The sequence below is a fragment of the Anolis sagrei genome, chromosome 9, assembly GCF_037176765.1.
Source record: "Anolis sagrei isolate rAnoSag1 chromosome 9, rAnoSag1.mat, whole genome shotgun sequence".
NCBI classification, from domain to species: Eukaryota; Metazoa; Chordata; class Lepidosauria; order Squamata; family Dactyloidae; genus Anolis; species Anolis sagrei.
The window spans coordinates 12348928-12361622 of record NC_090029.1 but is presented as its reverse complement, the minus strand read 5'-3'; the positions used below and the strand labels follow the sequence as shown (position 1 = coordinate 12361622).

Genomic DNA, 12695 nt, shown 5'->3' with positions numbered 1-12695 from the left:
ATATAGCCCGGAAAAACCTACAACAACCCAGTGATTCCGGCCATGAAAGCCTTCGACAATACAATAATATGAATATCTTGTAGTTATTATCTTGTTTCCGTCTCTTAAGAGAGACTCAAAGCAGTCCTCTTCTTAATCTCTGGTTCCTCAGTACGGACTATAACCCAAAACGGACCGGTTCCCCTCCCTTTTGCGTCAATGTCCCAAAACACCAAATTGGCTGTCGTTTCCTGAAGCCCTTTTTGCAATCTTTTCAGAGGAAGGTCAACCCAAAGAGAATGAATGACCTCTGGCGAGATTATACAAAAAGCCCATTTGGAGGAGAGAAACAAGATGAAAACTCCAACTGAACGGGTGCAGATGCACATGAATGTAAACTGTGTGCATCAAGCACTACACACACATACATATATGTTTGTGTATATTTGTAGATATGGGACTAGGATGGAGTTCCTTTGGGAAATCTGGACTTTCTCTGCAGGGTTAATAATTACCAATTGACCGTGCATTGATGATCAACCGGGTCCCTCTGCTTTGACCACTCTTCCCTCCATTGGGAAAGGCCAGCATGAAGGGCGCATGGATCCTGCTCACCTTCCTTGCAACCGGTGGCATTGCCAACCAAGGGAGTCCTAATGGAAGGAAGAGGAAAGGTCAGCAAAGAGGTTGCATTGCAGCCCCATTGAAGAGAGGGAAGCGGGATAGCATTATTCTTATTATTGCTATTATTATTATTATTATTGATTGCAACTCAAAACAGTTGATGAACGTAGGGAGTCTGATCTAGTTGTGCTCCCATGTGCAACCAGAATGGCAGGATAAATAGGATGTTTTATCGATTTTGATGATGATGATTATTATTATTATTATTTGTCATTGAGATGCAAAGTAGTGAATCTGATTTAGATCTATTATTATTATTATTATTATTATTTGTCATTGAGATGCAAAGTAGTGAATCTGATTTAGATCTATTATTATTATTATTATTATTATTATTTGTCATTGAGATGCAAAGTAGTGAATCTGATTTAGATCTATTATTATTATTATTATTATTATTAGTCATTGAGATGCAAAGTAGTGAATCTGATTTAGATCTATTATTATTATTATTATTTGTCATTGAGATGCAAAGTAGTGAATCTGATTTAGATCTATTATTATTATTATTATTATTATTATTATTATTATTATTTGTCATTGAGATGCAAAGTAGTGAATCTGATTTAGTTGTGTTCCCATATTTATTTATTTATTTATTTATGGCATTTATATACCGCCCTTCTCACCCCGAAGGGGACTCAGAGCGGCTTACAATCTATATTTTCATATAATATATTATATTACTAGCCGTCCCCTGCCACGCATTGCTGTGGCCCACATGGGGGTTCTGTGTGGAAGGTTTGGCCCAATTCTGTCATGGGTGGGGTTCAGAATGCGCTGTGATTGTAGGTGAACTATAAATCCCAGCAACTACAACTCCCAAATGTCAAGATTCTATTTTCTCCAAACTCCACCAGTGTTCACTTTTGGGCATATTGAGTATTCGTGTAGAGTTTGGTCCAGATCCATCATTATTTGAGTCCACAGTGATATCTGGATGTAGGTGAACTACAACTCCCAAACTCAATGTCAATGCCCACCAAACTCTTGTAGTGTTTTCGGTTGATCATGGGAGTTCTGTGTCCCAAGATTGGTTCAATTCCATCATTGGTGGAGTTCAGAATGTTCTTTGATTTTAGGTGAACTATAAATCCCAGCAACTACAACTCCCAAATGACAAAATCAATTTTTTTGAGTGAAGGACATACATTGGCCTGATAGGTGTCATGTGTCCAAATTTGGTGTCAATTCTTCCAGTGGTTTTTGGGTTCTGTTAATCCCACAAATGAACATTACATTTTTATTTATATAGATTAGCATAATACAATATCAGTATAATATATTACTATATTGCACTATACCATTATATTGTAATATTATTAGTAATATTACATGTAATGTAAATATATAATTATAATATTGTATTATTATTACAAGTATTATATTGTATTACATTATAATATTATAATATACTACTAGAATGGGTGATTTACCAATGATGATAACAATAATGATATTATTATTATTATTATTATTATTATTATTATTATTATTGAGAAGCAAAGCAGCTGATTGAGATGAACGTAGTGGATCTGATCTAGTTGTGTTCCCATTTGCAACTAGAATAGCATGAGACATAGGATGATTTATTGGAGACAATCCAAACGAAATGGCGAAGATAACAAGAATTATTAGTGTTATTATTTCTTACCCACCTCTCCTCGTGGCTTGAGGCTGGGCATGACCCAGCTAAAAACACATCAGCATAAAACATTACCTGCAATGCACATTATCTAAAACGCAGTCTCTAAAAGACATGTATTAAAATGTGTGTGTTTCCAGGTCCCCAAAGGTCTTAAGAGTCAAAAAAAGACTCCTAGGGAAAGAAGCTAGCTTGGACTGAGTGGCCTTTGGAGGTCCCTACCCTATCTACCTACCTCTCTACCTACCTACCTTCAAACTGCAAGAAAGGAGAGTCCATCTGAACATTGGGAAGAACTTCCTGACCGTGAGAGCTGTTCAGCCATGGAACTCTCTGCCCCAGAGTGTGGTGGAGGCTCCTTCTTTGGAGGCTTTGAAACAGAGGCTGGAAGGCCATTTGTCAGGAATGCTTTGAATGTGATTTTCCTGCTTCTTGGCAGGGGGTTGGACTGGATGGCCCACAAGTTCTCTTCCAACTCTATGATTCCATGATTCTATAATTCTACCTCTCTACCTACCTCTCTACCTACCTGCCTACCTACCTCTATACCTACCTACCCACCTCTATACCTATCTAGCTCCCTATCTCTCTACCTACCTACCGACCTACTTCTTCCTACCTACCTACCTCTTTACCTACCTATCTACCCACCTCTATACCTATCTAGCTACCTACCTCTCTACCTACCTACCTACCTACCTCTTCCTACCTACTGACCTACCTCTCTACCTACCTCCCTACCTACCTCCACCTACCTCTCTACCTACCTATCGACCTCTCTACCTACCTACCTTCCTACCTACCTCTCTACCTACCTACCTCTATACCTACCTACCCACCTCTATACCTATCTAGCTACCTACCTTTCTACCTACCTACCGATCTACCTCTTCCTACCTACCTACTGACCTACCTCTCTACCTACCTACCTCTATACCTACCTACCTATCTACCCACCTCTATACCTATCTAGCTACCTACCTCTCTACCTACCTACCGACCTACCTCTTCCTACCTACTGACCTACCTCTCTACATACCTACCTCTTTACCTACCTACCTATCTACCCACCTCTATACCTATCTAGCTACCTACCTACCTCTTCCTACCTAGTGACCTACCTCTCTACCTACCTCCCTACCTATCTGTAACTACCTACCTATTGACCTCTCTACCTACCTACCGTCCTACCTACCTACCTCTGTACCTTCCTACCGACCTACTTATCTATCTACCTACCTATCTCTCTATCTGCCTGCCTGCCTACCTGGCATAGGGTTAGACTGGCTGGCCTTTGGGGTCTCTTCCAGCTCTAGGATTTAATCTGTCTGTCTCTATCTGTCTGTCCGTCCGTCCGTCCGTCCATCCATCCATCTATCTATCTATCTATCTATCTATCTATCTATCTATTATGGCAGAAGGGGGCTGGACTGGAAGGCCTTTTTTGGGGCCCCTTCCAACTCTAGGGTTCTATCTATCTATACATCCGTTGATTGATTGATTGATTGATTGATTTGAAACACTTATATTCCCCGCTTCTCACCCTGAAGGGGGCTCTGGACAAAACACAACATTCCATGCCAGGACATAAAATAACTATAAATACACACTAACACTAAAATCAGTTACACCTACTTTAAAATCAGTTGTTTAAAACCATCTCAAGAACACCATGCTGGCTCCAGTCAGTGGAGTGCGTTTCCTAATTTTGCCTCCTTGCATTGCCCCAAAGGCTTGGTCCCACAGGCAGGGTTTCCCCATGCTTCAGAAGGACAGGAGGGAGGGGGTGATCTAATCTCGCCAAGGAAGGAGTTCCATAGCTGGGGGGCAATCACTGAGGAGGAAGGCCCTCTCTCTCGCCCCACCAAACATGCCAGGACCGAGAGGAGAGCCTCCTCAGAAGATCTTAGTCTTCACAGTGGGTGGTAAAGCAAGATACATTCGAACAGGTAAACTGGGCCAAGGCCATTACATCTATATATAGATGATCCATCTATCTGTCTATCTATCTGTCATGGGGTTAGGCTGGCTGACCTTTGGAGTCCCTTCCAGCTCTATGATTCTAGATCAGCTTTTCTCAACCTGGGGGTCGGGACCCCTGGGGGGGTCATGAGGGGGTGTCAGAGGGGTCGCCAAAGACCATCAGAAAACACAGTATTGTCTGTTAGTCATGGGGGTTCTGTGTGCGAAGTTTGGCCTAATTCTATCATTGGTGGGACACAGACTGTTCTTTGATTGTAAGTGAACTATAAATCCCAGCAACTACAACTCCCAAACGTCAAGGTCTATTTCCCCCAAATTCCACCAGTGTTCATATTTGGGCATATTGAGTATTTGTGCCAAGTTTGGTCCAGATCCATCATTGTTTGGGTCCACAGTGCTCTCTGGATGTAGGTGAACTACAACTCCAAAACTCAAGGTCAATGCCCACCAAACCCTTCCAGTATTTTCTGTTGGTCATGGGAGTTCTGTGTGCCAAGTTTTGTTCAATTCCATCATTGGTGGAGTTCAGACTGCTCCTTGATTGCAGGTGAACTATAAATCCCAGCAACTACAACTCTCAAATGACAAAATCACAGACTGAGACCTTTCTCCAACTGAGGCAAACTAACACAGAGGCCTACTGAGCTACAGGCACACCCGCTTGTTTGAGTCCACAGTGCTTTCTGGATGTAGGTGAACTACAACTCCAAAACCCAAGGTCAATGCCCACCAAACCTTTCCATTATTTTCTGTTGATCATGGGAAAATACATCCTGCATATAAGATATTTACATTACGATTCATAACAGTAGCAAAATTAGTTGTGAAGTAGCAATGAAAATAATTTTATGGTTGGGGGTCACCACAACATGAGGAACTGTGTTAAGGGGTCGCGGCATTAGGAAGGTTGAGAAACACTGTTCTAGATCTATCTGTTTTGCTATCTGCCTGTCTGCCAGCCTATCTACCTACCCCTCTAAGCATCTCCCCCTCCTCCTCCTTGCAGAGCCTCCCTTGGCCTTGGGGTGGCGGAGGGCGGAGGGCGCCCGCTCGGGCCTGGAGACCAAGTTCCTTCTCTTCTCGGACCGCCGGGAGGAGGGCAACGAGGGTGGCTGCCTGGTGGAGTTCCAGGATCCGGCCAGCCTCCGTGCCTGCCGCTTCAATGCCTCCTTGCCACTGGTGATGATCGTCCACGGCTGGTCGGTAAGAGCTGGGCGTCTTTGGGACCCAGGCATTGGGTGGGGTAGGCCTTACTTTGGGCATGGGTCTTATTTTCAGGGTGGGTCTTATTTTAGGGTTAGGTCTAATTTGAGGGGTATTAGGCTTGGGTAACCACGGAAAAATTTGGTTCTAAACTCGTTTTGTATTTAGGGGTCCTTGCGTTTCGTTTTTTTTAATAATTCCGAAATTTTCCTTTAAATTTTTTTGAAATTTACAAAATTTCGTAAAATTACAAATCGATTCGTTAATGGCAGAGATTACGCAATATGCTAAAAAAAACCTTCAAATGGGACATGAGGAACTTCTGAAGCTTCCCTCTCCCTCTGTTGTTGACTGTTGGTGTGATAAAACAAACAACAACTATAAAACTTGCACCAGACATGCGAAAATAATTACGAAATAATTATGAAATAATTACGAAATAAATTGAAAAAATTGTTTCGAATCTTTATTACTCCTCACACAATTCCTGCATGGCTCAATATTGGATTGTAAGCTAATTTAAATACGAATTAATAACGAATTACGAAATTAACGAACGAAACCGCCCAAGCCTAGTATCATTCATTCATTCATTCATTCATTCATTCATTCATATATTTATCTATCTCTCCTGAGTGGGATTCAAAGCGACATACAGTGTTAAAAGCAACAGAAATTGCAAGCATAACATTTGACAAGAGCATCATAGACTCAATGAACCAATTATACATTTCAAAACAAACTAATAAATTGCAACGTATACTATTAAAAATTCCCTGAACCTCAGACCACTGAGGATATCCATACCAACAGTTGTGCTAAGAGCCCAGAAACTCCCTTTTCTTTAGGCAACGTGCAAACATTGCTCAGTCCTTTTTGACCTTCTAACATTAGCCTTCTTCAGGCTTTGTAAAAACATTGCTCGGTCCGAAATAACCTTCAGAGGGTAGGTCTTATTTTTGGGGTAGGTCTTATTTTGGGGAAAACTGTGTCTTGGCTTAAGGCATCATAATGCATTGCTCTCTTTCCTGCGCAGGTGGATGGGAGACTCGAGGGCTGGATTTGGAAGCTGGCCGAAGCACTGAAGGCCCATCTGGCACACACCAACGTGGTCATCGCCGACTGGCTGTCACTGGCGCATGCGCATTACCCCATCGCGGTGCAGAACACGCGAGACATTGGCCAGGAAATCGCTCAGTTCCTCAAGTGGCTGGAGGTGAGAGATAGGAGATCGCCCTGACTCGAGTCTCATGCGCCATCAGATCTCATGCACACATCAGTTTCCAAAACCCTGGAACCAAAACAAGTAATTTTTGGGAATCAGCCTGTGTTTGTGTTTCATGATGCTCAGGATCATGATGCTCTTGATGTGGGACATAATGAGGGAAATGATGGTGCTGAGGCTGAGGTGCAAGATGGAGATGGTTTGGTCAATTATTTTCATGCAGACAATGACAGAGAGGCCCCAGTACAAAGGACAGTTTCTCATGAGAGTATTCCTGCTGGGCTTAAGGATAATGGTTTACTCCTTCTTTCTGTGAGCTCTCAAAATTTGAGTTTGGAAAACAATCTGACACCTAGAAATTTTAATGAGCAGCCAGAAAGGGAGTTGAAAAATAGGCAGCTAGAGTTCAGCCAGGATTGAAAACAAACTCAATGTTTACGTCGCTCCGAAAGGCTTTGTCAGATAAGAGGTAAGAGCAGGGGGAAACGAAACCAATTTTTGGGCTTTGGGATATAAGGTTTAATTCAAGGGAAAGCCTGTTAGATTAGGCATCGTTTGGAAATCATGTTCACGTGCCATGGAAATCCTGTTCAAGGGGTTTTGTTCTTATAGAGATTTTTAGCATTTTGCTGTGGTCTAGCACCTTCTGGGTTATCTTTGCAACCTGTTGATTCCTGTCTGGATAAATACTGGCTTGGATTGTTTCTATATCTTTTGTGGACATTGCTTTGAATTACTGCATTTTCTGATCTTTTACATTTTGAAATTCTCCTATTTTTACAAGCATTTCTTTCTACTGGCTATTTTACTCAGCTTCGATAAAAAGGATTGGTTTTTCACTCAATGTGTGGTGTGTTTTAAAGTCAGAGGGTATCATTTCGGTTCTGGAGTGCAAGAAATTTGCTGCCAAAATTAATGCGCAGAAAGTGCTCTCTTCGTCATTTGACCCCAAAGGGTTTGCATTGCAGTTGTTTCTCACTTAGGATTCCTTCTTTCAAAACAAAAGTGTCGGAGCACCAAAGCTTCCAGCAATGGAAAGAAAAACCTTGGAATGTATTGATGCTGCAGAATGAATCCACTTGGTCGCATGCTATTGTGCTGGTACGGTTGTACCAGGAGCTCCAAATTTATTTGCTTTGTATTAAATGTTTGCTTGCAGCCCTGGGTTTCAGGGACTCTGCAGATAGGTGGCTTCCTTTTGGTTGCAGTCGTAGGGCAAGTCACCTGTCCATCATCATTAAGTTTTGGTCTCACCCCTTGCTCAGGGCAATTGGGAAGGGAACCATTTTTAGTTAGTCTCAGCAAGGAAAGTTAATATACAGGACGTGTGCAAGCTTCCCCTGTACAAAACCTTCAACCCTTAAGACTTTCTGGGGGAAACAGTCTTAAGAGCATCCAAAGACTCCCAAAGATTCCCAGGGAAACAGCCGTAAAGCTCTGAGGAATTTCGGAGGGAATATCTTTGAATATCAAAGAACTCCAGTTGAAGAGACTACAGGCCTTGCTGGTAGGTCCACTCGGTGCTTTGAGACGCAGTTCAACCCGGTAGTGGTGCCCACATCAGTTAGGTTTAAGTTCACAGTCAGCCTGGGAGAAGTTAGAAAGTAAAGTTAAAGTAACAGTTAGTAGACACCAGTTAAAGTAAAGTAACAGTTAGTAGCCACCAGTTGCACAAAAGCCTGGAAGAATTTGTTTGAAGACAAGAGAAGTTTCTGTTTGATTGTTCCTCAATAAAAGACTTGGTTATATTTCACAAGCCCTCTAAAGACTATTTGTGGTGGAAAATTCCTAAGAGCTTCTCTTTGGCTTCCTGCTGGGCAAAGGTTGCACGCCCTGTTTTAAAGACAATTCTGTACAGGCCTAGCGCGCGACAGAACAGCTATGGAGTCATGATGTAGTTTGACAAGGCCTTGAGCCTTTTCTGCCAAAGAGTGTTGAAACCAAACTACACATCCCAAAATTCCATAGAACTGAGTCAATGCAATTAAGTGAGAGATGATGTTCTCAAAGAGGAGCTCCTGAAGCAGCTTCCCCTTTGGCACTCATCATGTATGACGAGAACATCCTGTAACACAGTTTTTGTTCCAGAGTGATAAGTTTCATTTCCTAATCGGTTCTATCATAAAAAACAAACAAACATGGGAAAGTTCATTAAACTGCCAAAACTTTGTGGGAAGGACATCATCCTGCAGCAACACATTTTTCTCTCACTTTCCAACGAGTATCCCTCATCATTGAGTGTTCTGTCGCATGCTGGGCTTGTAACAGCTGTCTTTTCTATAGGACGTATACTTTAAGCCCAGCAGGAAGCCAGGGTGCCTCAGAGAAAGGTTATCAGGGATTTTTCTGAAGTAATGGTCTTTAGAGTCTTTAATTATACAACAAAGTCTTTATTATGGAACAAACAACAAGTCTTCAATGGTTCAAACAACACTTCAAGGCTTTCTTAGTCTAGTCCTCAAGGGACTGGCACCTGACTTTAATTAATTGTACTTTCTCTGTAGGAAAAAACCCTATTTAACCTCTCCCAGGCTGTTTACTATCTATGCCTCATCGATGTGGGTCCTACTACCGATTCCAAATGCGTCTGGGTATCGAGTAGACCTACCAGCCGAGGCTTGTAGATATTTCAGACGGAGTTCTGTGGATCTGTAGTTCTGTCCTCCCTCAGAGAATTCTTTGAAAACCTCAGGATTGTTTTCCCTCTGATTGCTGTGAGGCTGTGAGCTCTCAGAGTCTTGGGACCTTTTCCCTGGAATTTCTGTTTCTGTTTCCCTGGATGTTCTTGAGAAAAGAAGCTTTTCTATGGGACGAGCTGGTCTACGTCCTATAGTTAGCTTCCTTATGTGAGACTGCCCAAAAATGGCTCCTTTCCCTCCCAGAGCCCTGAACAAGGGGTGGAACCAAAGCTTAATTATGATGGACAGGAGGCCTGCCCTATGACTGCAAACAGATAACAGAAAGAAAATAAAGTTGGAGCTCCTAGTATAGCCGTACCAGCACATCGAGTCTCAACCCACAAAAACGAGGTTTTGGGTGAAGAACAACTGCTTTCAGAGTAAAGACTGCACAATTAAACAGGGAGTAACACTTTCAAACCAGGAATGGAATATTTTCAAAATGTTAGATAGTGGAATCTCATGTGTACCCTCCTTTTGGAAAGGTCATTTAGCCCCAAAAGGTGAGCATTCCATTGGAGTCCATAGGGTGCATCTTCCCTTTGCTCCTTTCTGCTCTTGGCTTCTGGGACATGCGCCCAACGCTTGCACGCCATGTGCTCCATTAACACAAAGGCACTTTACAAGTCCTGTGACATAATTCCATAATGCTCCTTTCCTCAGGAATCCGTGGGGTTTTCCCGAAGCAACGCTCACCTGATTGGCTACAGCCTTGGAGCCCATGTGGCGGGTTTTGCCGGAAGCTCAATCGGCGGCACAAAGAAGATCGGGCGCATCACAGGTATGGAGAGAACCCTTCAGCTCCCAGATTGGCTCTGGCTTTAACATTACAATGGAACCATAATCAGTACAGTCAGGTGCTCGAGAGGATATGATACGTCCCTCCTTGTAATCTAAGATAATCCGGGGAGGCCCTGCTCTCGCTCCCGTCAACAGCTCAGATGTGCCTGGCGGGGACGAGAGACAGGGCCTTCTTGGCTGTAGCCCCCCCGCCTATGGAACATACTCCCAAATGAGGGAAGATCCACTCCCTCCCTCCTGGCTTTTAGGAAAAAAATTAAATCATGGTTTTGGGACCAGGCCTTCGGGCAGTAGAAGTAAATGTATGCAGCATTTCAGAAAGACAATGACTGGAACGACAATTCGATGGATGAGACTGTTTTATTGTTTTAATGATGGTTTTATTGCTCATGGATGTATTTTTAAATTTAATTTATGTCTAATTGTAGTGTCTAATTGTAATTTTTTGTACTGGCATTGAATTTTTGCCATTACTTATGTGTAAACCGCTTTGAGTCCCCCTCGGGGTGAGAAAAGCAGTATATAAATACTGTAAATAATAATAATAATAATAATAATAATAATAATAATTAATAGAATCATAGAATCAAAGAGTTGGAAGAGACCTCATGGGCCATCCAGTCCAACCCCCTGCCAAGAAGCAGGAATATTGCATTCAAATCACCCCTGACAGATGGCCATCCAGCCTCTGTTTAAAAGCTTCCAAAGAAGGTGCCTCCACCACACTCTGGGGCAGAGAGTTCCACTGCTGAACGGCTCTCACAGTCAGGAAGTTCTTCCTAATGTTCAGATGGAATCTCCTTTCTTGTAGTTTGAAGCCATTGTTCCGCGTCCTAGTCTCCAAGGAAGCATAAAACAAGCTTGCTCCCTCCTCCCTGAGACTTCCACTCACATATTTATACATGGCTATCATATCTCCTCTCAGCCTTCTCTTCTTCAGGCAAAACATGCCCAGTTCCTTAAGCCGCTCCTCATAGGGCTTGTTCTCCAGACCCTTGATCATTTGAGTCGCCCTCCTCTGGACACATTCCAGCTTGTCAATATCTCTCTTGAATTGTGGTGACCAGAATTAGACACAATATTCCAGGTGTGGTCTCACCAAGGCAGAATAGAGGGGTAGCATGACTTCCTTAGATCTAGACACTATGCTCCTATTGATGCAGGCCAAAATCCCATTGGCTTTTTTTGCCGCCACATCACATTGTTGGCTCATGTTTAACTTGTTGTCCACGAGGACTCCAAGATCTTTTTCACACGTACTGCTCTCGAGCCAGGCGTCACCCATTCTGTATCTTTGCATTTCATTTTTTCTGCCAAAGTGGAGTATCTTGCATTTGTCACTGTTGAACTTCATTTTGTTAGTTTTGGTCCATCTCTCTAATCTGTCAAGATCATTTTGAATTCCTTGGATTGCTCAATGCAAGTGCACTGAACCCATGCGCTTCCCTGTCACCAGGCCTGGACCCAGCAGGGCCGCTCTTTGAGGGCATGTCGGCCACGGACCGCCTCTCTCCGGATGACGCGGAGTTTGTGGACGCGGTGCACACCTTCACCCAGCAGCAGATGGGGCTGAGCGTGGGCATCGCGCAGCCCGTGGCACACTTCGACTTCTACCCTAATGGAGGGGCCTTCCAGCCCGGGTGCCACTTCCGCCACGTCTACAGCCACATCGTCCAGTACGGCATCACCGGTAGGTAGGGAACGAGGCAAGGAGGAAACGGAGGAAGGAAGGGAGGAAAATGGAGGAAGGGAGGAAGAAAAAGTGGGAAGTGCCCTGTTTTGCCCCAAGAAGAGCCTTAACACCAAGTGTGAAGGAACTCAAAAGCTTTACTTCGACAAAGTTTAAAGTAGCAAAATCAAATAGACAAAAACAAGTCCACAAAAGGCAAGTACACAAAACAAGGTAAAAGTCAAGTCTTTGGAAGGTTGTTGTAGGTTTTTTAGGGCTATATGCCCATGTTCTAAAGACATTTTCTCCTGACGTTTCGCCTGCATCTATGGCAAGCATCCTCAGAGGTAGTGAGGTCTGTTGGAACTAGGAAAAAGGGTTTATATATCTGTGGAATGACCAGGGTGGGACAAAGGACTCTTGTCTGTTGGAGCTAGGTGTGAATGTTTCAACTGATCACCTTGATTAGCATTTGATTGCATGGCAGTGCCTGGAACAATCTTTTGTTGATTGTCTTTGGTAGTTTCTTCTCAAGGCAAAAACACAAAGACAAGGCTTCTTGCTGGAACAGATACAGGAACAAAGACTAGTTAATTGGAGGGAAGGAAAGGGAGGCGGGAAGGCAAAGGACCACGGAGGAAAGCAGGGAAAGGAGGAAAAAGAGGGAAATAAAGAAGAGGAAGTGAAAGGGAAAAGGAGGGAAAGAAGGAAGGAAAGGGAAGAGGGAATGGAAGCAAGGGAGGAAAGTAGGAGAAGGAGAAGAAAGAAAGAAAGAAAGAAAGAAAGAAAGAAAGAAGGTGAAGAAACAAGAAAAAAGGAAAGAGGAAA

At 43.1% G+C, this 12695-nt stretch overlaps 1 protein-coding gene across 1 annotated transcript in view; it reads left to right on the top strand.

The window, feature by feature from the left end:
- The first annotated feature begins 536 nt into the window (after window positions 1–536).
- The window catches only part of LIPC (lipase C, hepatic type), a 28282-nt gene continuing 16123 nt past the window's right edge, over window positions 537–12695 (top strand). Inside the window, exons 1-5 of the mRNA XM_060755692.2 lie at window positions 537–653; window positions 5298–5494; window positions 6531–6710; window positions 10061–10178; window positions 11655–11888. Coding sequence (XP_060611675.2) covers window positions 569–653; window positions 5298–5494; window positions 6531–6710; window positions 10061–10178; window positions 11655–11888 — 814 coding nt within the window. The 5' untranslated portion in view covers window positions 537–568. The remainder of the gene's footprint in view (window positions 654–5297; window positions 5495–6530; window positions 6711–10060; window positions 10179–11654; window positions 11889–12695) is intronic.